This window comes from Mus musculus, chromosome 5, assembly GCF_000001635.26.
Source record: "Mus musculus strain C57BL/6J chromosome 5, GRCm38.p6 C57BL/6J".
In the NCBI taxonomy this organism is placed as follows: Eukaryota; Metazoa; Chordata; class Mammalia; order Rodentia; family Muridae; genus Mus; species Mus musculus.
This window is the reverse complement of record NC_000071.6, coordinates 15,921,175-15,948,749: the sequence shown is the minus strand read 5'-3', so window position 1 is coordinate 15,948,749 and position 27,575 is coordinate 15,921,175. Positions and strand designations below refer to the sequence as shown.

At 39.1% G+C, this 27,575-nt stretch overlaps 1 protein-coding gene and 1 long non-coding RNA gene across 12 annotated transcripts in view; one reads left to right on the top strand and one right to left on the bottom strand.

Moving 5' to 3' along the window:
• Cacna2d1 (calcium channel, voltage-dependent, alpha2/delta subunit 1) overlaps nucleotides 1-14,486 on the bottom strand; it is a 440,248-nt gene extending 425,762 nt beyond the window's left edge. For 5 of the 11 annotated variants that reach the window (XM_011249744.3, XM_006535619.4, XM_011249742.3 and 2 more), the window contains exon 1: nucleotides 13,642-14,486. In XM_011249744.3, the coding sequence (XP_011248046.1) occupies nucleotides 13,642-13,736 (95 nt within the window). In that variant the 5' untranslated portion in view covers nucleotides 13,737-14,486. The remainder of the gene's footprint in view (nucleotides 1-13,641) is intronic. The other 6 variants (NM_001110843.1, NM_001110844.1, NM_009784.2 and 3 more) reach the window with 2 other exon arrangements.
• Gm3510 lies at nucleotides 14,487-24,996 on the top strand. Its single transcript, XR_003955870.1, has 2 exons — nucleotides 14,487-21,574; nucleotides 23,632-24,996. It is a non-coding gene; the product is annotated as a predicted gene 3510 (long non-coding RNA).
• Nucleotides 24,997-27,575: the final 2,579 nt, after the last annotated feature.

Genomic DNA, 27,575 nt, shown 5'->3' with positions numbered 1-27,575 from the left:
CCATTCCCCCATGTTTATTTATTACCATTGAGAATTACTACACATTTTAAACAATTACCAGTAGACCTTTATAGCCATGTACTAATCTCCTGGGAACCGGGCTCTACACACACACACACACACACACACACACACACACACACACACATACTACAATTTTGCTTCATGAAAATTAATTCCAATTCCTCCCACTATTTTAAGAGGAAAATCGGATGCCTGGAGAAAGAACCAAGCAGGGGCAATGTTGGCTTTACCGCTGTCCGCACTCCCTTCATTGTGCCTCACCCCCCCCCCTGCGGCTACACATGGCCCATTTGTTCAAGTCTCCTAACATTTTTACAGATGCAAATTTAAGTCAATTCTAATATGATGTCATGGCAAAGAAGGGTTGGTATTTTTAAAGTGACAAACATCTAAGAATTTGACACAGCGCTCTCTGTGGCAAATGTCAAAATGGCTGCTATGAAAAGGCAGGTTGTGTGGCACTTGCAAACTTGCTGCTTCTGTGTTATCGTGGAGTAGTGGTCACGGGGGAAGAATGCATGCACGGCTTAATGTAAAACATCAAAATTCACAGCAGAAATTGAGTGTTTCTTTTCCAGGTAGTGTAGTAATTGTGAAAGGCTGAAAAAGGGTTGGGTGGACTTTCTTTTTTTTTTTTTTTTTTTTTTTCCATTTTTTATTAGGTATTTAACTCATTTACATTTCCAATGCTATACCAAAAGTCCCCCATATCCACCCACCCCCACTCCCCTGCCCACCCACTCCCCCTTTTTGGCCCTGGTATTCCCCTGTACTGGGGCATATAAAGTTTGCAAGTCCAATGGGCCTCTCTTTCCAGTGATGGCCGACTAGGCCATCTTTTGATATATATGCAGCTAGAGTCAAGAGCTCCGGGGTACTGGTTAGCTCATAATGTTGTTCCACCTATAGGGTTGCAGATCCCTTTAGCTCCTTGGCTACTTTCTCTAGCTCCTCCATTGGGAGCCCTATGATCCATCCATTAGCTGACTGTGAGCATCCACTTCTGTGTTTGCTGGGCCCCGGCATAGTCTCACAAGAGACAGCTACATCTGCGTCCTTTCAATAAAATCTTGCTAGTGTATGCAATGGTGTCAGCGTTTGGATGCTGATTATGGGGTGGATCCCTGGCTATGGCAGTCTCTACATGGTCCATCCTTTCATCTCAGCTCCAAACTCCGTGAAGATCCAGAAATGAACCCACACACCTATGGTCACTTGATCTTCGACAAGGGAGCTAAAACCATCCAGTGGAAGAAAGACAGCATTTTCAACAATTGGTGCTGGCACAACTGGTTGTTATCGTGTAGAAGAATGCGAATCGATCCATACTTATCTCCTTGTACTAAGGTCAAATCTAAGTGGATCAAGGAACTTCACATAAAACCAGAGACACTGAAACTTATAGAGGAGAAAGTGGGGAAAAGCCTTGAAGATATGGGCACAGGGGAAAAATTCCTGAACAGAACAGCAATGGCTTGTGCTGTAAGATCGAGAATCGACAAATGGGACCTAATGAAACTCCAAAGTTTCTGCAAGGCAAAAGACACCGTCAATAAGACAAAAAGACCACCAACAGATTGGGAAAGGATCTTTACCTATCCTAAATCAGATAGGGGACTAATATCCAACATATATAAAGAACTCAAGAAGGTGGACTTCAGAAAATCAAATAACCCCATTAAAAAATGGGGCTCAGAACTGAACAAAGAATTCTCACCTGAGGAATACCGAATGGCAGAGAAGCACTTGAAAAAATGTTCAACATCCTTAATCATCAGGGAAATGCAAATCAAAACAACCCTGAGATTCCACCTCACACCAGTCAGAATGGCTAAGATCAAAAATTCAGGTGACAGCAGATGCTGGCGAGGATGTGGAGAAAGAGGAACACTCCTCCATTGTTGGTGGGAGTGCAGGCTTGTACAACCACTCTGGAAATCAGTCTGGCGGTTCCTCAGAAAACTGGACATAGTACTACCGGAGGATCCAGCAATATCTCTCCTGGGCATATATCCAGAAGATGCCCCAACAGGTAAGAAGGACACATGCTCCACTATGTTCATAGCAGCCTTATTTATAATAGCCAGAAGCTGGAAAGAACCTAGATGCCCCTCAACAGAGGAATGGATACAAAAAATGTGGTACATCTACACAATGGAGTACTACTCAGCTATTAAAAAGAATGAATTTATGAAATTCCTAGCCAAATGGATGGACCTGGAGGGCATCATCCTGAGTGAGGTAACACATTCACAAAGAAACTCACACAATATGTATTCACTGATAAGTGGATATTAGCCCCAAACCTAGGATACCCAAGATATAAGATATAATTTGCTAAACACATGAAACTCAAGGAGAATGAAGACTGAAGTGTGGACACTATGCCCCTTCTTAGATTTGGGTGGACTTTCATGAATGGAAGTAAGATGAGTTGAGTCAACAAAGACCTACTGAAGTCTCCTACAGGCAGATCTTTGTGGACCCGCTGATGATTGAAGTCTCATTCTGTTTGTAGGACTGCCTGGGATTGTTTCTAAGAACACCAAGAATGGCGCTGCTTTCTTAAATTTTGAAAATGTTGCTTTGTAACTAAAAACTCATATCTTTGATTTAAAAAAAAAAAAGAGGTTATCAGTGGCAAAGTTGTGACTTTTAAAAATAGATTCACTCTCCTGAAGCTCTCTGCTCAAACAACAGGTGCCAGCTATAATGGCAAAGGGAAGCACTGAAGGCTCATGGCTGGGCCTTCTTCCTGGTCTGTTCAGGACCTCAGTTCTAGCCTTAACCTAGGCATGCGGCAAGCGCCTCAGCTTCGCTCGACTCACACTACAGGGCCTTTTTACCCAGGTCTCCCTTTTATGATTCAAGAGAGAGTTTTAAGGCTGTTAGAAGCTGTTGTTTCCATTCCTTTGTGTCTCTCATGGTTCAAATACACGACAATTTTGCTCATTGAGCCATTATTATTTATTCATGGTCTCTTAAAGACAGAAAAAGCAAGCAAAGAGCAAACAGTAAACCCTGACCATTAAAAAGTACTCTAGGTTCTGCCAAGCACACTTAGTTGATCCCGACGGTGCCACAGGATGGTGATACAAGAACATTATATTTGTTCTTCAGACTGAAGCTGAGTCTTAGTTCTCTCCTCCTTTATATTGACTCTGTTTATCTCTCAATTTTTATTGCTGAGAGAGTCAGTGGGATAATGGATGCTCACACCTCAAGGTACCTGTGTGCAGCCAGAGAAGAACAGGTCAAAGTGAAACTCTAGAATCAATCTGCCCGGTATTCAATTTGAGCTCAGAAGAAAATTCAAAGCAGCAGTTCATCCCTGAATGGGACGAAACAGTAAGACTTACCTTAAAGGCCTATTCTGAAGGTGGAATGGACTTGAAAACATTTCCATGTTCCACTGTGAGTGATTTCATAGTGCCAGGAACTGAGAAAGAGCTCAGATATGACATCAGTAGTAATTCCAAGACCATCAGGAGATGGGAGATGCCTCCAAGAAGGTTGATTAAGGATATGTCTAGCTAGAATATGTTATCTGTCAATGTACATCCATCCATCAGTAGTGTTCACAGCCAGTACAGAATCCAAACTACCTCAGACAAGGCCGGAAGTGTTAGCATAGAGTCTCAGGACTCAGGGCTGACACAAGAGAATGATGAATTCAAGACCAACATGAGCTACATGGTAACACCTTGTCTCAAATAGACAGACAGACAGACAGAAAAAGTGAGAAGGGAAAAAGGGAAAGAGAACGAGAAAAAGTGAGTAGATCAAACCATAAATGCACACGGGAAAAGAATTTTTAAAAGACGGGGTGTGTGGGGGGAACAGTAAAATCACAAAAGGGAAATAATAGCCCTTAAGTCTTTTCGCCTCTTGCCACAAACCACAAGGGTGGTTTTTCCAAACTGTAATGGGACCAATGTGATCAAGATTAATGCTGGAAACTGTTGGCAGCTTCGATCCTAACCATTCATTCATTCAACTTGGAAGTCAGGAAACTGCTGTAAGGCAGCTACCAATAATTTCAAAACCTTTGGGAGACCTGAGATGCTTACAAAAGGGATGAGCAAGGACACACTTAGGTGGAATACCTTATCTGTAGGTGATTTATTAGTTTATCAAATTTATCATCTTGGGCTTTTTTCATAAGTGTCTGTATCCATGCAAACTACTAAGTATTGAACATAGAGAGGATGATTATAAATAGTAGAAAAGGGAAGTAAACAACCAACACTTGCCTAAAAAAATTATAAACAAAAACGTTGAATTGCCAAGAACTATGTTTTTGTATCTGTTCAGTGATGTTCATCCTTAAATCACAAGCGTGTCTTAGTCACTGTTCTATTGCTGTGACCACAACAACTCTTCTAAAAAGAAAGCATTTCATTGGGGCTTGCTTACAGTTTCAAATATGAAAGCGTGCTTACAGCTCATTATCATGACGGTAGAGAGCATGGCAGCATGCAGACAGGCACTGGAGCAGTAGCTGGAAGCTACATCCTGATCCATAGGCAGGAGGAAGAGGGAGATACTGGGCCTGGCTTGGGTTTCTGAAATCTCAAAGTCCACCCCCAGGGACATACTTCCTCCAACAAGGCCAAACCTCCAAACCCTTCTAATCCTTTTAAATAATGTCACTCCCTGGTGACTAAGCGTTCAAATATATAAGCCTAGAGTGGCCATCCTTATTAAAAAGAAGCACAAACGCTTATTAGATTTAATGACATCGCTGAAAATCACAGCCAAAAAGATAATCTCTCCCAAGAAAGAAGTGCAGGAAATATAACAAAGTCAAATGCAAAGGGGGATAAAATAGGAAGCTGCGATCCTATCGCCACCAAGAACAATAATAAGTGCTTTAGGCTAGGTACCTCTGAGTCTGAATACTCCTGACATGAGTGCACTCTGTGGCAAATCATGTCAGTTTATTCTACAGAATGGAAGGTATGATTTGGAACACTCCATAAAAATATATCCGATGAATTAAGTTTGTATCTACCCTATGTTTCAGTGATCTGCTTTCATTCTAAAGGCTGATTCAGGTTTCAGAAGTTACTTCAGAAGACATTGTTTCTCATCTTGATTCCTTCTTCAGCTGCCTCTATCAGAACGCTCATCCATCAATCATGACCTCGCTAACGGGATTCTTTTCTCTGCCATTTGGTCTGTTTCCTCCGATAGGCACAAACCACCCCTCCAGTAATGCTTATTTCTCTTCCTATATATCTGTCCTCAGCACATGCAGCCTTTTCTGAGAGTTGCTTCTTCTACCACCAATAGTAACAGCCACTGGTCCTCCACAATGAAGCACCTGTTAATGAGAACAGACCCAGCAACTAAAAAAAAACAACAAAACAAAACAAAAAAACAAAAACAAAAACAAAGAGAAGGAAGCACAGTCAATCCGGATCTGTCCCTTTACTAAATCCCATCTCCTGCTCACGACTGACTGAGACATAGGCAGGTATCAGATCCCCTTTGGCTTATCAAGCCATTTTTCCCTCTGGGGAATACATTTTAGTAAGATTCTGGACTTCCTATGAGTCGGTCAAGAAAGCATAACCCCTTGCAGTCATGAACTACCAGGAAGACCAGGAAGCAGATAAAGACGATCTGCAGAGAAGAATAAGGAGGTAAAACAGGGATGCCAGGCGGATCCGAGGGGTGATGCTGAGGGCAGTCTCCCCTACCCATACGTGTTAGCATTTCTTTGACTTCAGCTTACAGGACTGAATCATATCATCCCACCACTATCTGAAAACATTTCCCAACTTTTGATTTGAGATAGTCCTATGACTGATTTCCTGTAAAATTTAATTCCAAATGATCTAATACAATCCGGGGTTTTGTGACTTACAAATTCCAAATCCTCCACATTCCCCCTTCTTATTCTGAATTTATTCTAGGTTTCTCATTTCCTTCACATTCCCAAATTCCTAGAAAGAGCGCTCTGCACTGGTTGTCTCCAAATTCCCAACTTCCTTTCTGCCCTTAAAGTGCAGGAGCCATGCTCTGTCCCCAGGAGCCATGCTCTGTTCCCAGGAGCCATGCTCTGTCCCCAGCACTACTGAACTATTCATTCATATCACAAACTTGCTGATGTCCTTAATGGGAACCCCCTGCTTGGCCTCTCTGCAAATGAAACAATGCACCCAACTTCTCCTGAGAAGTTCCATTGTGGGTACCAATTACTCTTAACTAAATAAACAAATGAAGCTGTCTTCTAGTCTTAGAAGCTGTTCTGAAACAGCTTCCAAACACTAGACAGAGAGTACCAAGGACCAATAGATCCTTCAAAACAGGACAACTCAGCATCGTACAGTCAGGATACCTGTCAGCTCACCTTCTACACTTGCCAAGTGTTCATTCCTCCTCGGGACAATGAAACATGATCTACCTGCTACAGACCTTGCTTCTTTCTTTCTGATCTCCAACAGCGACCATTCCACTGGCATCTTTCCACCCAGCCATGGCTAAAACCCAGCAGATCCTGTTTCATTAGATAGTGGTTTTTCAGAATGCGTTCTACCTTTGGCTCAGTCATGTTTTCATGCACCCCACTATCACTATCTCCTGCTTAAGTTGGAACTGTGATTGTCTTTCATTGGGACATCCTGCCTCCATTTGTACTCCTAGGTTATACCTCAGCAAAGGACATGATTGGTACTGAATAATAATTGCATTAATTGTTGAATTAAATTATATTTGAGGTTAAAACATTTGAAGTAGAAAACATTAAAGGAGAAAGTATAAATTAAAACTATTTCTAAAAATGAAATAGAGTATTTACTTATTGGCCCAAATAGTCTTGAGTGCACTCCTAGAAGGCCAACCATCTACATCTATTTTGTTTCTTTTAATCTCATGGAAGAAATTTTGTTAGAGAGCCTCTTGTTTGATAATTAACTCTTAAAACTTTAATGAAATATCATGCTAGTATTTCTTATCCAAGGAACCATTTCTCTAGAGGTTTATAAAAAACATATGAATTTCTAAGTATTTTTATGTTTTTTTTTAAGATCTAGACACTTTTAATGTCTGTATTCCTTACACTGAATTTCCATATCTGAATATTTAGGTCTCTAAAAATGAATCTCATGCTTCGTGAGTGGTATTTCAAGTCTAAGAAAGACCACATTTGAAATGCGCCAGGATGACAATACAGTGAAAATAACTAGCAGCTCCTTCTAGCGTCTGCAGTTTTGTAACTCATAAATCTGAGGGCTCCTTTCTCTGCCCCACTTTCAACTTCGCTCCTCAAGGTTCTTTTATCACAAGGCCTGTTGATCACCATTTAAAAACAAGAGATTTTCCCAGTGTGTCTGACCTCATTCGTTTTTATTGAGCTATACCTCTTTTAACTCTCAGGATAAGGAGTTATTGTCCAGCCATCCCTTATATGGTCAGCCAGTCAGCACCTTACAAAAGGACAATTTTATTAGCTCTTCCCCGTTTGTTCCTCTAATTATCCCCACACTATGTGGGCAAATGTCAAAAGGAACAATTGTCTAGACTGTCTGATATTTTTGACAGAAGTGTCAATTATGTGCTACAGATTTATCTGTGTGTCACCATCCCTCACAAATTTCCCTTACAGGGTAGGAGGAAGTCTCAGCAAACACTGAACAGAGATGCAAGTAAGAAAGACAGGAACTTAAGAGCTGGTTATAAACAGCCCAGGGAGGAGACAAAATTATTTTATTTGACTGGATGCCCACGCACACAATAAATTATGATTAGTATTCAGTGTATGCTAACATGCAGAAAGGAGAAAAAACAACACATAATATTGCAACGAAATTGCTAGGATCATTTTTCATCGGACACTAGGAGAGAACCATAGTAAAATTTTAATTGCCCAGGAAAAATAACTTAGACAGTGAGATTAGCCTCAAACTGATGTGTTTAAAATGGAAAAGGCCATCATTTTCTCTGCCATCATTTCTAATTTAAATTGTCCTTGCATCCACAATACTGAATTTTAAATGCATCCTAATTTTTTTAATTCACTGAGCATATGGCTTTAAAAAAATCAGCAGAAGCATATGTTAAAATAACATTTAGCCTAAAATATTCCATATTCATATTCAAAGAGAACATCTTCAAATAATGATATTTAATACACAATATATGTTCATACGTGATATATACATATATATCATACATGTAAATCTCAATAATTCAGAATCAGGAATATATATATATATATATATATATATATACACACACACACACACACACACACACATATATATAAGTTTGTTCAGGCCACAAGGCCAATGTTTTTCTTGTTCACAAAATTATTAGAATCTGTACAAATAAATGCTAAAAGTTATGAAAGAAATGGCCACTATCTTGATTCATTGCTTTAATTACTAATAATATTGGTTCCTATGTGCTAGATCACTACAAAAGAAAGCCTCTTATCATGGAATGCCTAAAAGTTCATATGTTATATAATGTTTTGAACCAGCACAGGATTGTCTCCACTTCTAAAATATCATAACACCAAATATATTTAACTCTTACAAACACAGATGCATACTATACATAAATAAAAAGGTAAAATTGCTCACTATCTATAGACCTTTCTAAGAAGTGGTCAATATTTTCAGTGCAATAGTGTCATTTTCAAAGATGTTCTTGTATACAATGTCACTCTAATGCTTGGAATGAATTTTAAACCTTCAAGATGGCAAGAGCTTAACAGAAATCGTACTGTATGGGCCATGTGAATTAGCTTACATTGCAGTTTTTTTTTTTTTTAAATCTAGCAAATCATCCAGTATATATGTATGCACACATATATTAATATGTATTCCTGCATATATATTTATATATGTATGCATACATATGTGAATATATTCCTGCATATGTATTTTAACATACAAACTATCATTCAATAAGTAAAGAACACTGTAACTGTACACACTAGAAAAATAATCTAATTATGTACCAAATCTTTAGATGATTTTAAGAGGGGGTAAATGTGGTCTTTCCTACCTTTCAGCATAAATTGTTTTATCAATTGACATTTTTTTCAACTCTATAATGAGCATGAAGCTCCCATTTTCATGTCTAGTGCATGTAAAAGCCAAGGTAAATCATGCCCAGGCCCCATGGTTGGCTACCACTGCCCAGTGCAAGTGTCCAGGAAAGCAACTTCATGAGAGACTGAGAACGTTATAGGCAGTCATGAAAAAAGGTTGGGTTGCCTCACTCACAGACACAGCAGCACACAGTGGACTCTACGGACATACAGACTGGAAACAGCAGAGCAGTCCATGGTCCACAGGAAGCAGCTTATATCCTCTGACACAGGACCTCAGACAGCTCTTTTAACATAGCTGATGGAACGAACGCTGCTACCTTTTAACAATAAAATATTACCTGTTATAAGCTAAAACAAATTCTGATTTCTGTAAAGCATTCTACATCTGCTTATGTGAGAACTTTCTAGGTCTATACCTAAAAGACACTAAAGGAGATTTAAAATTGCATAATGACACACAAAAAATATTTCATCTCACCCACTTAAATCTCTAGCTTAAAGTTAAAACTTCACCGAAGATAAATACGAGGAGGCAAGGAATTCATACTTGTATTGAAAAATATGGAAAAGAAAAGGGGCAATGGGAAAGTATTTAATGTAATAGTGCTATGGAGAGCGTATGATTTAAATGACAGGAAGCTGGGAGCACAGACATTTAATATTTTCAAAATTCTACATAGTTTGTCATGAATTTAAGCTCTAAAAATAAATAATGAATTTAAAGACAATACTCTATTTGCTTGCATCTTAATGGAAAAAACAAAAGTATACTATATTGTTATATTTCAGTATCAGAGAAACAATAGAAAGGTACACCTGGGTTTCTATGAAGTGTGATGAGATTTTTACCTGTTTCAAAACTGAACTACCTGCTAGTGTTCCATGTGTTTATTAAAGTAATATTAATAAAAATCCATTGGAAAAAAGGAAAAATACATCCTTGTTTACATCCATTTATAACCCATAAGCTTATATTCCTGTATATATTTTTCTACAATGGTTTTTGTATTTTAGTTCAGTTCTTCTAATGCTCGCTGAAATGCCAAGGCAGATAGTGACTTATATGCCTACATAAAGCAATAGCAAATTAAATATGCTCCTAGTTATACAGAGAACTACACCTATTGTTTCATATTCTAACCACACACCTGTAGAGTAATCAATGCTCTCGTGATGTTAGGGCTTGTGAATATAAGATAGAAATCAAGAAAAGGGTGTTTAAGGGCCATTCATTTTGAAATCTATATATACTATCTTATTTTGTATTCTCTAATATGACACATTTCCTCATGCCATGTACAATATAAATAGAAAGTTCACATAAGCATAACTACACCACTTACTCTTAATGCATGGGACAACTAAATACCCATTTCAGCATCATGGCATCCAGACATAGCCATATTTCTACATAACAACAGAAAAATATGTATCTTTAAGTATTCAGTACTCAAAAACTACTGATTTTTGCAACACTTTATTTATTAAAAGTAACTAAAATTCTTAGTTATATATTTAGATCATATAATCAAGTCACATACAGTAACTGGCTTTCATCCAGTCGTTGCTCACTGGGTAGCACTTTGATATGGCTGAGATAAAGTTTAATGCTTTAAAAGTGGATCTATAAGCCGGTTCTAAAACTAAGGACAGATTTGAAATTAACATTACTATATTGATCAGCACCCATGTGTTCCTGAATTTTAGTAGATATGTTTTAACATAAGTGCCAAAGAATTATTTTCAGAAAGAAAGCTGCCCTTTTTGAGAATTATATTTTGAAACACCACTGTAATATATGTATACTATAATGTGAGGATGGTGAATTTTCTATTACAGCATGTGCCAATAGGCACTTGCTTGCTAGCACATCATGTATTTCTTTCACACGTTACTTTCAAAAGTATACCCAAAAGATATATATAGCGCATAAAAATAAAAATGGTTAAAATTCCTTTGTCCCCGTTGTTTGAATGTTAATTGTTGGGATGGATTTATTATTTTGCTGCAGAAGAATATACTGTATTAGAATGTTCTTTAAAACAGAGGACAGAAAACCTAGCATTTAGAGTAATATGCTTATTTATTATAACAAAACTAAAGACCTCCATGTTAAACACCACTAAAGAAAAAGACTCTTAATTATAATTACAATTCATGTTTAAGTCCAATTAGCAACTAATTAATGTTTCAGTGAGGTAATGACATGGTCTTCCTCTTCTGAAGATGAAAACTTTTCATTTTATTTTATTTTTGCTGAAAAATAAAACTGCCAACAAAACCAAATAATTTCCTAATGATTTTCTGAAAAATTTATAAATAGAAGCATCCTAATTGGCCTTTAATAATTGTTATAGTCTTTGGGTTCCATCCTTATAAACTTGATTTTTTTCCCCAGATAATCTGAGCTTTGTCTTGATAAATAGTGCATTTAATTTTTCTCATGCAAGCAAAGCAGATAACACTGTTGTTATTGTTTTTTTAAATGAGATTGATGCCACAGTTTTTCACAGATCTTATTCTGAAATCTAACATGAAGTACAAATGTCAACTACCCTTCCTCAAAAGATAGAATTACTAACTTTACAAATAAGTAATTGCAGAAGCAGGGAGGCTTCCAAAACGTTGTTAATACTACCATAAAGACACTGTCTTTGGGCTACAAAGCCCATTCTTAGTCCATACAATAATGTTTCATATAATATGAAAATACTTTCATACTCCTATTGTTTGAAACAGCACAAATCCTTTCAAAGAAAAGGAATCACGGTTTCCAAATTCCTATCTTAAATGCTTACTTGATCTCCTTCACGTCCTTAGCATATATCTGACCAGGGAAATTGAGTTACTTAATTTTGGGAAAACATTTATTGCAGATGTTCTTATGAGAAGGATTTTCTATATTAGTATTTTACTATGACATGCTAAGTGCTGTTTGTTTGTGTTTTGTGGAAGGAAGAATCCTTCCCAACTAGTAGCAATATTGGCAAATCAATTTAAAACAACACCAAAAATGTGTACACATTTATGTGCCACAACTTATTTGACTCAAAATGCATGAGAGGCACCCGAGTTCTTATGTAATAGGCCGAGCTTCAAAAGCACTAAACTATAAATAAGTGAAAGTACGATTTCTTAATAAGACTGGGTGATTTTGTAGCATCTTAAAGGGAATTCTTAGATTTCTCATGTTTAAAATTAAACAGTTGGAACGTTCTGCCAATTAAACGAAGCTCCACAGATGGCTTTTACCCTTTTGCTTCATAACAGAAAGGATATGCAATCATTTTTATGGAAGATTATCTAAAGAGAACATTACTGTAAATCAATGCCATAAATATTAGACACCCCCTTTCTCCTGGCTGGAATATGCATCTCTAGATGCTTGCACTGACAACTAAGGTGATAAATGCTCTAGGCCAAATCTTAAATAATAGCTGTCGGGTTCCAGCTAGTACGGATGCACTTCTAGTGTACCCCAAAACTCCAGGATTCAGCTCACTGCCAACAAAGGACAGCAAGTGATTCCCTGCAGCATAAAAGCCGGGAAGGCTACCTTGGGCTTTGTTTTTGTTATGTAAAATGCATTAAAGTGACTCACCCACTTAAGACTACCTACTCTGAACAGCTTTAAAGTACCTTCAAGAACCAAAATAAATGCTTTCCCAGAATGCCAGATAAGCTATTCAGCGCATTTAAAAATACGTATATGTGCCACTGACTCTGATTCCTTCTTGCACCCGAGAGAGCGAAGAATGGTTGCACTGCATCCCTTCCTGCCGTGTGACTACAGCTACCTTTCAACACTCTATTTCTAGAATAGCAACGGTTTCTTTCTCTCTTTCTCTTTTTGAAAGTTATTTTAGAAATGTTAAAAATAAGGGAAAATTGCTGGAGACTGGGGAAACAGTCCCACCCTCAAAGAATAGGGGTTCTATTCATTCTAAGAACAGGAACCGCGTGTCTGTCGGCACTTAGATGTTTCAAATAAAGGGTTGGGTAGGTTGGCTTGGGTGGCCCTTGTACCTGTGAGCACTGGGGTGGACAGCTCGCTTAGCTGCCGGGAGCGAGCTGGCTACAAACCAGGGAAGCTGTCAGGCGCTCCTAGTAATTTGGGATCTAAATGAGTTTGGACAGCACAGCAATTAGCATCCTAGAGGCCAAGTACAGGAGAAGCGCAAGCTACCGGGGTCAGCCTGAAATTAACTCTGAAATACCTAACGGAAACCCAACTTTTTCATCTGGCTGGGTTTGGTGGGAGCTGGGTATGCTCACAAAGTTTTTCCCCAAGTCCGGCTACAGTCTTCAGCTTGCAGCATCCTCGGAGACCAGGCTGAGACGCCGCCGACGGCTAGCGGACGTTCCCTGGGACGGTGCGGCCGGCCGAGGCTCGGCACGCCGGTTCCGAGCTCACTCCAGCGGCCAGCAGCGCATCACCGGGCGGCCCAGCCTCCGAGGCTCCCGGCCGCGCTCCCCGCCCCCCACCGGCAGCCCGCCCGGCATCGAGCGGGGACCCCCGCCTCCAGCCCAACCTGGGCCCGCCGACTTACGTGACGGGCGAAGGGAAGGGCTCCTCGCTCGAGGGGCCGATCAGCCCAGATTGGAAAAGTGTCAGAGTCAAGGCCAGCAGGCAGCCAGCAGCCATCTTCGCGATCGAAGATCAGTGCCCTCCCTGCCGGCCCGGAGGCGGCGGAGCTGCACGAGGCGGCTGAGGGACGGAGCCGGGGCGCCGACGTCTGCGGGAGAGCGCGCGGGGAGAAGCGGGCTGGGCACGGGCGGGCGGCCGGGCGGGCCGGGCGGGGCCGGGCGGACTCTCTAGCGCGTGGCTGCCGCTCCGTGCCACGGCTGCCTCGCCTGCGCCGCCATCAAGGGCGACTGTGGAAACAGAGCTCGGCCAGCCCGCCGGCGCCCGCGCGCTCTGGCTCCCAGCGCTCGCCTCCCTGATTTATCCGCGGTCGCCGAGGAGAGGGCGGGGGCGGGGCGGGGGCGGAGGGGGCGGCGCGGGGACGCGGCGGCTGCGGGGATGGGGGTGGCCGGAGCGGGGCTCCGGCTGCCTTCCCCGGGCGGGTCTCGGGGAGGCGGCTGTGGGTGGGCAGCGGGAGGGCCGGGCGTCAGAGCCGGGCGGGGACGGCCCGGGCGCAGCCCTCCGTACAAGGCAGGGAGGAACTCCCAAAGTCGCCGTCGCCTGCTCCCGCCGCGGGGCGTGCGGAGGCCGAGCGGACGGAGCCCGTAGGTGCTCCCCGAGGGACCACCGGCCGGCCGCGCGTATCTACCGCTCGCGCAGGCTCCTGCCGAGCACTTTGCTCGCCTCCTCCGGGTTATTTTTTGCACAATCTGGCAGGGGCCCCCAAGCCCTTCTCCCAGGCGTAGAATCCGCTGCCTGCCTAAGAATCATGAAGTGATTTAACAACAAATCTAGGAGGGGTTTGTGGTGCTTTAGAAAACGCCGCTGTGGACTCAACCAGGTGGCACTGGTTTTCATGGTGTGCCAGGGGGTTAGGGCCTTTGACAGGGCTCTAACTAATGGTGCCAGCGGCCCTACACCCACGTACAAGTAGACTTGGTTTACCTGGCGGGGGCAGATCCTCAAGGGGCGGACTCTGGGAATCATTGCAGAACAAGCTAGCAGATGCTGTAAGATGTCTTTCCTACTCGTCCATAAGAAGCAAGGCTAGAGGGTGGTTAGTGTTGCAAGGGGCTTTGGCAACATCTTAGCAAGCAACCTTCCAACTGGTTGAAAATTTTCCCGTCCTGACCACTGGACTGCTTTGTGAACAAGCTTGTTGCCTGCTGAATTCACTTTCTCAGTGTGAACACAGAGCGGAGGTTAACATCAGAAACAGGTGGCCCTCTGCAAATTGCATCTGAAATGTGGAGGAAGGGCTGGTTTTACCTCCACTCTGGGGAGAAGCAAGGCTATCTAGGGCCTTCTAGAAAGAGCAAAACAAAACAAAACAAAACCATCGGTCTTCATTTATACCTTCCCTGCCTGGCTCAGGCCACTTTCGAGGACAGACTTGGTGGGCCGCTGCTAGAAAGGCTTCATGGAACAGCCCAAATTCTTAAGCTGCTTGCAGAAGGATATGAAAACACTTTGACATGAAGTCAGAGAATACAGTTCCTGATAAGAAAAAAGACCCTCACACTAAGGCGAAGAGTCTGTAATGATGTTGTGGCTGTAAGATTATTAACCCCTTTTATAGAAGATTGTTAATCGCCCCTTTTATAGACGGGTAGATAGACCTCTACTCATTCGGAATTGATCAGACAAAGAGATGGTGATGATGGGAGTGATTGCCGACCAGCTCACAAATGTATTTGTGATTTTATGATGTTTGGCCAGGTAGGTTAGCTTTCCCGTCCCCCTTATCTCTCCCTTTTCACGACTTATTTGTTTTCTTCATGCCCTCTGCATCTCTATCATGCCCTTTGTTTCCTTCTTCCTACTCTGAGTGGCCTCACAAAGGCACCCCAGAGCGACTTAACTTAGTTTGTTTTGTGCTAGGCACCAGAGCTGCAGGAATGAGGAGGGATGCAGTGGGCTGTAATGGGATTCAGAGCTACAGCTCTGAAGGGTAGTTTACAACTGCAGATACATTTTCTTCCCAAAATTAGACACCCATATAGTCAAATCCACCGTCCTTTACAATTTTTAATGAATCAGAGGCAGATCTTCTCTTGCAATAGAATTAGAACAAGAGAATTAAATGCTCATTGTTGTCTACATAATGTGCTGGTATCCTAATGGGTTGACTATATTAAAATATCGTTATAATATATTATGCCAATTATTTCATTAATGCTTCAGACTCCCTACCATTGTATATTATATATGTATATATTTATATGTATGTATATAATTTTTAGAAGAAAGGATGTATAGAGTAAAAGAATGTAATACAGTCCTTGAGAAGGTAAGTCAGATTTTATTATAAACTTTGTTGGCCTTGAGCCATATCTTAATGTCTTTAGCTCTCTCTTATGATATACTACATTCGCCAATATCTGAAACTATGATAAAGAGATGTTGCTTCTACAATTCTTACTTCGAGGGGTAGGTGTTGTTCAACTGCAAACCTCAGTCTTTTACTTATCAGAGTGAAGTTTAGCTGTTAATTGTTTTTGTTGACAGAAAACTTTTAATGAAGACATTCAAAATGAAGTTTTTAAAAGATGTATCTGTGATTGCTAAAACAAAGCATTCTCCCCAGCATTCGTTATGCTTCTGCTGGATTGACCACATCCTTACACAATGACTTATGTTTTTCTCATCTCAATTGTGGTTTGGGGAGGGGCTCCATAAAGCTCAGATCATAGACTATTAATTTTAATAAAAAATCCCTATATCAACAAAATCTGTCATTTAAGCTAAAATGTTTTCAAATCACAGGGACTGAAGGTAAAAATGACTGCATTATCACCTAAAACCAGATCAAGAAGCCAAAAATTAATGTCTACAATTCATTTAAGCAAAGTCACTTTAATTGGAAAGTAAATTAGTGAATTGATGCAGGATTTTCTTGAATTTCATAATTTCTATGGGAGTTTAAAGACAATACGTGGAGAATATTTTTTATTTAAAACAAATATGATTCATAACTCCTTGTTAACTCTCAATAATTATTCAATATCAATGAGAGATAAAAGAACAGGAAGGTTCAACTGTTCTAGCTCCTTAGAGAATGCTTTCAGGAGAGGAAGAAAGCAACTTCAAATATCATGTCCCTGGAGAATGGGCAAGAAAGTCTGTAGTACATTTTAAGCCTGAGAGGGAGGGAGAGCTCTTTTTCAGTGTTTTAAAAATAAAGTGGCACCAAAAAAGCCTTCACTTAAAAAATGGAAAAAGCAACTATTCTAAATTAAGAAGTAGAGTCAAATGTTTTCTATAAACAAACTAAAATAAACTTTCTTTGACCCAAGGCATATGGATGGATGACAGACAGACAGACAGACAGACAGAGCAGACATTCAGTTTTTATGAGAAAACTGTTTTCTAAGTGGGCACTAAGCACATTAAATGCATTTGCTGCTGTACACTGTTAATTGTCTTTGCTGAATTTATTGCACTCGGCAAAACATCCTCACATCCGTAAATAAGCAACACCCTTTCCTTCCTTCCTTCCTTCCTTCCTTCCTTCCTTCCTTCCTTCCTTCCTTCCTTCCCCCCTTCCTCCCTCCCTTTCCCTCCCTCCCTCCCGCTCCCTGATCTTTAATGCTGTCCTGGAACTCACAATGTGTAGACTAAGCTGGCCCTGAACTCACAGAAATCCACCTGTCTCTGTCTGCCTCTTGAGTCCTGTGATCCACTTAAAGGCATATACTACGACATCCCAATGCAACAATAGCTTCTATATAGTTCTGCTTTAAAACTGCTAATCACATAACTTCATGTTCAGCGTTTTTGTTGTTGTTTTATTTTCCCTATTCCTTACTCGTCACTTTTGTTAATCACAACCACCTTTCAGGACCTATAGAAAATAATGGCCCAAAGCATGACTTTTACTAAAAAGTAAAATAAAGTAAAATAAAATAGAAAAGAAAATCCTACTTTTCTCTAAAATCTAGATCTCATAGAAAGAGCCTTCAATCCATAAACAGAGCTGGAACTGCATATTGTTTCATTCTATTGTCTGAAAGTTACAGCACAATATATAAAGTGCATGTCCACAGGCCTACCTAGGCAAAGCAAGAGGAAGATTCAATTATTTATCCAAACATTCACTAGCAACAGCCAAGCAGTGGGAAGCCGTCAAGAAAAGATAGTAAATATTGAAGTGGTCAACAATACTGACTGCTAGCATCCTTTCCAGCTTCCTAGATATTACTGATGCACCTTTCTAGCAAATAATATAGTGGGTATCATATAGGGATCTTGCTCTTCTAGTGCTTTGTTTTCATAATCTATAAGTATAGACTTCCCACTACAGCCTAGAACATAGCCTGTACAACAGAGGAATACATTCACTCACAGTAGATTTCAGACATGGCACAGTTCATTGGTCAAATAAGGGTTCACAGAAGGATTGCAGAATAGGGTAGCCAGGAGTTTACTCTGCAATAACGAGCAGGGGGAAGGAAATGCAAGAGCCAGCATTTTACTGTTGTTCCCACATGAATTCAGTTTATAGGTCTGAGAAGCCTAAGGTTGTTAGAGCATATACACAGCCATCTGAATACATCTAAGGAACTTCACTCTTAATATCCTATATTCCATTCACAGATGACAAAATAAGCATCATGTTACTATCGTTCATTATAGAGGAAGGACATAGACTTTTGTCGTTTTATTTGGACACATCTAAAAACTAATAGAATAGATATTATCCAGCAAAAGTATTTTATTCAAAATATGAAACATGATCAAAAGGGATCACCAAGATTCTTGTAAAATTTGAAGAAAAAATTACTATGATGCCTAAGCAAGTAGACGTCAGTGTCGCACACTCTCTGATGTTTTTCCCTTCCTTCCTTCCTTCCTTCCTTCCTTCCTTCCTTCCTTCCTTCCTTCCTTCCTTCCTTCCTTCCTTCCTTTCCTCCCTCCCTCCCTCCCTCCCTCCCTCCCTCCTTCCTTCCTTCCTTCTTTCTTTCTTCCTTTCTTTTCTCTGACCAAATTACTACTATTTTATCACATATCTTTAAAACCAGACAGGGATTAGAAAAAGTTTGTCCTAAGTAGCATGATTGTTGTCCATGGTTGGAATTCATAGACATCAATTTCCTTTTTCTTACTCACAAGTGTAAAGTTTTTCACTCAGGTGACCTATTCTTTAAGGATAGGTCTCTTAGAGTGTCCATAACTAACTACAAGAATTGATGTAACAAATGTGTCAACCAGGGTGAAGATGGTCCACAGCAAAGCAGTAGGGATTTCAAGGTGATTCCTGGATGTTGCTATGAGCCTTCCTGCTATACAGATTAATATACTTTTTGTCAAGAAATTGTTTTGAATATCATATTTTATGCTGTTAGCATACTTGTCAATTAATTTTAGTTAGTTTTAAAAAATCAGATATATAACAAACTATTTAATAAAAAACTCCAAACTAAGATTTTTGTTCTCATTATCATACTTTAATAACATTTACTAATTTATCTGTAATGAATAACATTTATAACAATATCAGTCCATATATGATTAGCAGTCACTATTTTTTTAAATCAAATATGTTTTGGTCGGAAGAGCTGTTCATGTACTTAATCACCTGTATGCTACTCCATGCTAGTATCTGAAAATTGCATTTCTTCCAGGCCTGATGCTTTTGAAAAGAAGTACTTCTTGTAGACTATGCTGAAAATATATTTTCTTTAAACTTCCCATTTCATTTATATTCATCAAAATATATCAAATGCTTTCCTTTCAACAAGAACAAAGTACTTGTCAAAGAGTGACCAAAATCCTACTTACAACCCTGTGTTCCACTTCAGTTCAGCTCCAACAAATACCCATGGTTCATTGATGTTCAGGAAGAGAATCCACTCTGTCAATTTGTCCTTTCATTCCCCCAAGTTAACCAGCCAGTCCACCCCGCCCCTTCTCCACCCCCTCTTTTCATCCACTTCATTCCCAACAGACAAGTGTTGAATTTAACACATTACCAAAAAAGAAATTTTGTTGTTGTTGTTGATAGTAGGAGAAGGGAGGTAGAAAAATTATGGATGACAAAGATAAACTATCCAAAGAAGAGAAAAATTAAAGCATGAAGGAGGAAAAAATTAGAAGAAAGAATGCATGTTCATACAATAAAGAAAAACATAATGCAAAGAAGGGGTCAAAGAGACAGCAGCAAATGTAAAGGCCATGCTGTTTAAATAAAACAGTAGTGTGAGTCGTGCGTGGTTTCCATCTCCATAGTTTGGCAGGTCAAAATAATATATGAATGTATGGCAAAGGACTGTGACCATTGCACTGCTTCTGTCTCTTGTCACGATGTTTCTGATGGCACACGACTGTGACCATTGGCACTGCTTCTGTCTCTCGTCACGATGTTTCTGAGGTCCAGTCACATGGTTTCCTGTGTCAATAGTCTGCCCCTTTTATGGGTAGGAGATGATTCATGGTATGAATATACAAGTCATAAAATTCCCAGCAAAAGAAGAAGTAGGGAGTGACAGTCATTTTTTTTAAAGTAAAGTTGATATAAAAATGTGTATCCTCTTTGTTTTTAAAAAAATGAACATAAACTGGGTGAAGAAAAAGTAGAGCAACTTAATTTTTCTAAGCAAATGTTCAATCAACATTTTTTTATTTCTGAAGAAATACATAATCATTGCTATTATACAATTTAAGAGAAAATATGAGAAACCAAAGGCTTCTTGTAAGTTTTTTAATGTGAGGTGTTGATATTTAATTCACTTTTACATGAAAAATTAATAACATTCAAAACCTTAAATACAAGTACTGAAATATGAGTATATCTCTATGCATTTGATAAGCCACAATTCTCACACCACACACTTACTTATACATGAGATAGGTAAGACATTGAAACTATTTTGAATGGGGTGTTGTGCACAATGATTTTTATAGCAAATCTTCCGTGAGCCTTGATTCAGCTACGGTCTTTTCGCTTGCAATTGCCCAGACCACCTTTCCCCCTATAAAGCATAATCCATAAGCACTCAGGATGATCGGGAGCTGTCCATGAGACTAAGAGGAAAGGGTGTCAGAGCTCAGATGCTACCTCAACTGAAAAGCTGCCTGGTGTTCCGGAGTCTTTACACTGCATGCCCTCTGGTTCGTGTACCAACTCATGACTTACACTAAATCATTTGTCTTAAGAAAACATAAACTCATCTAAAAGCCTCTCCCCCCTCGAATATTCAAATTGTTGATTCCTATAATCATTAGAAACACACCCCTAACTATAAATAAATAAATAAATAAATAAATAAATAAATAAATAAATAAATAATAAAAAGCAGGCTCGCTGTCAAGGTACACTAGAGAAGGACCAAATCTGTCTAATTACAAAGCAGTATGTTGTAGTCGTTGCTGTTGTTTAAAGACAAGCTCTGTCTATGTAACCCAGGCTAATTTAACGTGGAATTCGATATACAGTTCATGCTGGCCTTGATCCTCCTGCCCAGCCCCCCATGCCCCACTCCCACCCCACAGTCGCTGAGATTAGATTATCTGCCCTCATTTAGGGATGGCATTTATAAAAGAACTGAGAAAGCCAGAGTTTGAATCCCAGTACTTTTCTTCAAGTAACCTGGCTCTTAACCATTATACCATGTAATCTCTTTCTCAGTCAAGGTGAAGTAAACACAATTGGCAAGAGGATGGAAGGATACAGCTATATTAAAAAAAAAAAAAAAAAAAAAAAAACACAATCATCCATCGCTCCAGCAAGAAGCTTGAGGTGCTGAAGGACAGTGGGCAGACTATGTGCAAGTGAAGTAGCCACATTCCAACGGTGAAATCGATTTATGATAAGTGGCAAGGAATAAGACTCAATAGCCATCCATAAAAATGATTAGTGGGTATGTAGTGTGAACTTTCAGGAATATATGTTCTAAGGAAGGATGATTGTCCTCAGTCACTTCAAATGCATATATTCATATCTATTTTGAAATACAAATAGACTAATATACTAAACGCCAATTATTAACAATGATGGGCATGATTGATTTATTAAATGCTATACTATAAAGAAAATATTATCTAGGAATAAATAAAACATTTCTTGGCTGAATTTATGTAGAAATATTTAAATTATTAGAAATATAATAGTTTTCCTTAATTTATTTTGCTTTATTAATGTATGTTATATGAAACTATAATCTACCCATTTAAAATATATATTTCAAAAAGTTTTAGGAAACACAATGATTTCAGTATTAATTTTACAAAGGCATTACCAGCTACAGTGCTATGTACCTATGGCCTCAGCACTCAATAGATCGTGACAGGAGGATTAGAAGTTCAAGGCCAGTCTGGACAACATAATGTAACCTTATGTTTTAAAAGCAACCATAACATATTTAAACGAGAATAATAGTTTATATTTGATGAGTATTTAATGACTTTGACATTTAAGCCATGCTAATTTCTAATGACAAAGATATTTCCATATATAGAGCAGTGTTCTCTTTCTACCACATGGTCCACTTTAAGCATTATTCATCATTTATTTAAAAAAAACACTCTACTTACAGTTTAGAAAAGAAATAATAATCACTTGGAGTCTGTATTACAGATTTATATGAGAACAATAAAATTATAACAGCATGGCACAAGGACCTATTTTCTTATTTGTATCTTCCATGTATAAGTATGGAGTTTATTCTCTACTGTCTTCTTTTTACAATGAGAGTGGTATTTATGACACTGAAGTAGGTGAGACTGTAAATGGCATTTGCGTTCATCTGAGACATCAACTCTGCTTCTCCATTTAATCACCGCCTAGCGGTATTTATTGCTTCACGTAGTATTCTCCATAAAGAGTAATACCTCAGTAAGACACTTCCATCCTATGGATTATTTTCCCTTTTAGTAGAGATGAGAAAATGTGAAGCGCTTTGTAGAAGTAAACTAGTCTCACCTTGACTAAGTAAGGGGGAAATGAATATGAGAACGGAAAAAAAATCAGAAAAATGCAATCTGAAAATTCATTTTATCTAATGTCTTGTATCAGACCCCCAAATGTAGAAATATGTAAAAGATGTTACTTCACTTCTCAATAAAATATTAATATAGCTAGCTGACTGTACTGTTTTCTCTTAAAGGAGTTTAAATTAAAAAACAAACAAAAACAAAAAACAAAAAACAAAAAACAAAAAACAAAAAACAGGCAAGATGGTACCAATCTGTATCCCAGAACTTGACAGACTTAGGAAAGGTAATTGCAAATTTGAAGCTTGTCTGTTCTATATAGAGAAACTCTATCAGACAAACAAACAACAAAGAAGTGCATGAAGTGTTCTTAGAAACAATATTCATAACAGAAACAAGGCAAATGAAATATCTAATGAATGAAGAATGTACAAACACAATGTGGTATATCTATTCAATAGAATATTATTTGGCAGCAAAAATGAATGAAGTAATAATACATATTATAATTGGTGAACCTCAAAAACATGCCAGATGGAAGAACTAGTTATTAGAAGGGATACTGTTTAATTCTGTTTATCTGAAATGTCCATCCAGGCAAATATATGGATGGAAAATAAGTGAGTTCTTGCCTAAAATATTGTTATAGGGGTAAGCGTCAAGTATTAGAGCAAATGAACCATGAGGACCACTTGGTGATGGTCACAATGTGGTTATTCTTGTGGTTTCAGAGATTAATAGTAAAACCATTTCACCCCATACTTCAACTAATAATTGCTCCAATTATTAGACTGAGAATAATACATAACTTTACCTTTCATTAAGTGTGTAGACTATTTTAAAACTTCAGTGGTTTATTATGAAAAAAAGAGCATAGATAAGCAAATATATATTTTATGAGCAGTATGTGAAAGAAAAGATCATGAAAATCTGGTCTTGAGTCCGTTTAACTCTTAACTAAAATATGTTGTAATTCTCCTCTTAGGTGCCAGGATGGATTCCTAAGAGAGGCAACTCTGGAGACAAGGACTTCACAGGATGTAGTCACCACGGAGAACATGAGCTTCAGGACTGGTTGTAGTGACAGTAGAGTTGCCTCTGTGAGCTGTAGTGCTATCCATGCAGGCACTCAGAAGACCTGTCACAGCACAGGCTCTTGGCCTCTAAGCCTTGGGTTTCTGCTTCAGGAAGTTTGGAAAGACCCCAAAATTTACCTGTCTAGTAAATGTATAGATGAGAATGAGAAATTGTGATTTGAATAACAACTTGTGTCTGTATGATATACATAGTGAGGTAGACTGGGAAGTGGAAGTTATGAAATGGAGAGGCATATTGAAGATGCATTCACCAGTAAATAAAGTAATTTATAACAAAGCTTTGAACCAGGAAGATAATCTTGGTACATGGAGAAATGAGGCTTCAGGGAGTGGGCTTTGTTCTCTGGTACAACTTTAAGCACCAAATAAATCTAAGTTGTCTGTCAGATCTACTGCTCCCTTTCAAGTGTCAAGGTCAAAACACCTCCAGCAACATATGAGTCCAAGTTCGAAGTCTGTTCCTCAGTGTTTGAGGGTGTGTAGAAAGGCATACTGCTTCCTACACTTCAGTTATCTGACCCTCAAAGCCACCCTCCCCTCCTCCTACCTCTAGCATTCAGATTCTACTACCAACCTAAGGTCCATTTTAATGCAAGCGATCTACATAGAAGGAACTCTCCCATAGCAAATATCAATTTCCTACTCCCAAATCTGGCTTTATCAGATAAGGTTGCCAACACTGGAAGGAGAGATCTGAAACTTACTTTGGTTTGGATAAGAAAATCGATGTGAATTTGACTAACTGCAAATAGTTATGAATAAAATGGAATGATTAAGCCTCGTTATTGTCTTCACCAGGAAAACAGAAACAAGAATAAGAAATGTTCATAAGACTTAAACACATCTGCATACCTTAAACAAGTGTGAATACCTTAAAAAGTCTACCTTAAGCAAGTCTTAGATGATACCCAAGTCTACTCTGGGAGAAACAAAATAAACCTTGAATTCGTTCTCCTTACTCTTAGTAAGACATAGGCAAACAGACAGAGGTACATGGTCTCATAACAAATAATTTAATTGTAAATATTAGATCATTCAGATTGTGTGAGCTGGAAACCAATTACTGGGTTTGAAGCATATGAGATATTGTTAAGCTATCTTAATTTTAAAGAAATTACGTTCCTGAAATTATATATCTGCTTGAAACTAATGTATTAATCTTTACCATGACGTTTCTGTTTTCAAGTATTATTATCCACAGATTTATGTTGTATTTATACCATTTGTCCATAAAATAATACTTATAACAAGTAGTTTACAGGTGTGTTTCTCTATTCAGAACTAAGTCCAGCCTTATAGTTTCTTGATGTGATTGTAGTCATATGAACGATAATAGAAACAATAGTCTTAAAAATCATTACTGATGGGATATCAGGTTAAATCCTACTAAACAGTGCATTTTATGTAGTGTGTACTTTTGAAGGGATATTCAACAAAACATCTAACAAGATAGTCCTTTGTGTCCCTAAATACCTACCTTAGAAGCAATTTGTTAAATCCTCATACTATGATTCTCACACTTTGGGAATTTTAGTTTGGGAAACGTAAAATCCTCTGAAGGGTTTTTAGGTGCTTTTAAAGACTGGACTGGGGAGATGTTTGATCACTAAAGCATTGGTCCTGAGAGGAGGAAAACCTGAGTTTGGTCTCCAGAAACCAAAGAGATGACTCAGGCATGGTGGTGCAAGCTTTTTACCCCATCTCTGGGAAGATGGGGATAGGAGGATGCTACCAGCCTAGAATATCAAATGTGTTCTAAGCCAAGTGAGACCTTGTTTCAGAAACATGGTAGACAATACTTGAAAAGTAGACCTGAGCCTGACCTCTAGACCCTCCCACCATTACATCGATGTGCACCCCAAACATGAATATACACAAACATACACAAAATTTTTAGAAGGTTTCAAATTTCTTTTAAGCATATAGATAAATCTATATTAGGTTGACACTGACCTTGGTGATATGTAAAACCCCTTGATTGTTATAGCTTAGCATTAGAAGAGAAAAGACTGCTGACTAGTTGCCAACTGAAACACTCAGGGAACCAGGCTGGTTCTTTCCTGGGTTCTGGTGTCTTTTGCTTTCAAAGACAAAGAGAAAAGTAGGTAAGGAAAGAAGATTGATCGATTGATTGACTGATTTTGCAATGAAGTCTAATATGTGATCCAGGCTGGCCCCCAGTCCCCCAAGGAGACTAGGTTATCCTCAAACCCCTAAAATTGTCTTGCCTCAGCCACTTGATTGTGAAAATTACAACTGTGAATTATCATATCTGTCTGTACTTCTTAAAGGCCTGAAACATAGCACATCTACCCTTGTTCCTTTGGAGTAGCCAATTGTTCTTACTTATTACAAGTGTGCCTTGACTAGTGAGATTGTTGCCTGGCCAATTAGTTTCCAGAAATGCTGTGGAAGTTAGGGCAGACGTTTTGGTGGCAAGTCCTTGGTCTCTGACACAGACTGCTCCCTCATTAAATGTCTGTGCTTCACTTTTCTCACACAGAGAATGCTGTACCTCTTAGCTAAGGCTCCTGCTCCTTTCCTTTATCCACTTTCCTGGCCAGCATCACTGCATCCTGCTGATTTTCCATTTCCTGCCCCACTCCCCAAGCCTAATATAAATATTGAGTCATGAGAAGGGGGAAATAAATAATTTTAAAAATTGAGTGATGGGAAGACTCCAGCAAAAAAATTCTCACTTGTAAAACAAACAACATTGTCAAAACCATTATTTTTTCTCTAGAGAGGCAAAGTCTCTCTGGGTCAGTTCTGAAAGTCCCTAGTTTCTGTTTGAAGCCCACTTCCTTATCTATTTTTGATGTCTGCTGTTTCTGATTATGAATGGTCAGACTGTGTGTGTCACTCTTAAAGACTGCTTCTAAAGCAGACTGTGGGCAACAGCACAGTACCCCTCTCCTGATCTCAGTGACTGTGCATGTGTCATTAGACATGGCGAGATGTACTAAAGGCTAAAGACAGAATAAAGGGTGATACTCTGAGATAGAGGAAGGGATATCTGAGCAGGTCCAGCAAGCATCCTTATGAGTGAGCAAAAGAGCAGAAAGTCATTTTTTAGAATGAAACAGAGTGGAAAAAGTGGGCTGACCTTTGCTACGTTTTAAGATAGGAAAGTACCACAAAGATCACACAAGGTAAGGACATTGTCTCTAGATACTGGCGAAGATAAAGGAACAGTCTCTTAGACGCTCCAGAGGTGTGCAACCTGGACCACTATTTGATTACAGAGACCTATTTTGGATGTTTGGCCTGCAACATTATAATCTGACAACTGTGATTTTTGTTACTAAGCCATGCTCCATTTTGGAAATTTGTAACAGTAGAACTACAAACCTATGCCTCATGGAGCTATGCAGACTTTGGTTCCCAGCACTTACTATGGAGTATTTGAAGGCCCCTTTGACTTTTCAGTACAAGTTCTTTCTTATTTGATTCTTCATAACAGAAATCCCCCAATATTTACACATAGACTCCTGCTGGCTGTGGTGTTTTCCTTCTCTTGGAAATGAATCAGTGAGAATAAAAGTTTAGATCAAGGGGCTAGAGTGATAGCATACTCTCTCTCTCTCTCTCTCTCTCTCTCTCTCTCTCACACACACACACACACACACACACACACACACACACACACATATCACAACTTATGTCACCTACTAAATGGGGTATGTGATAAAGATTAATGTTAATGTCAACAAAACATGTATGTCATCTGTCAACATCTCTAGTAGGGAAAGAACACATACTATATAATATAAAGGGAAAGAGAAGGAAAAAGGGACAGAGGAAGGAGGTTAGAGAATTATATGTGACAATA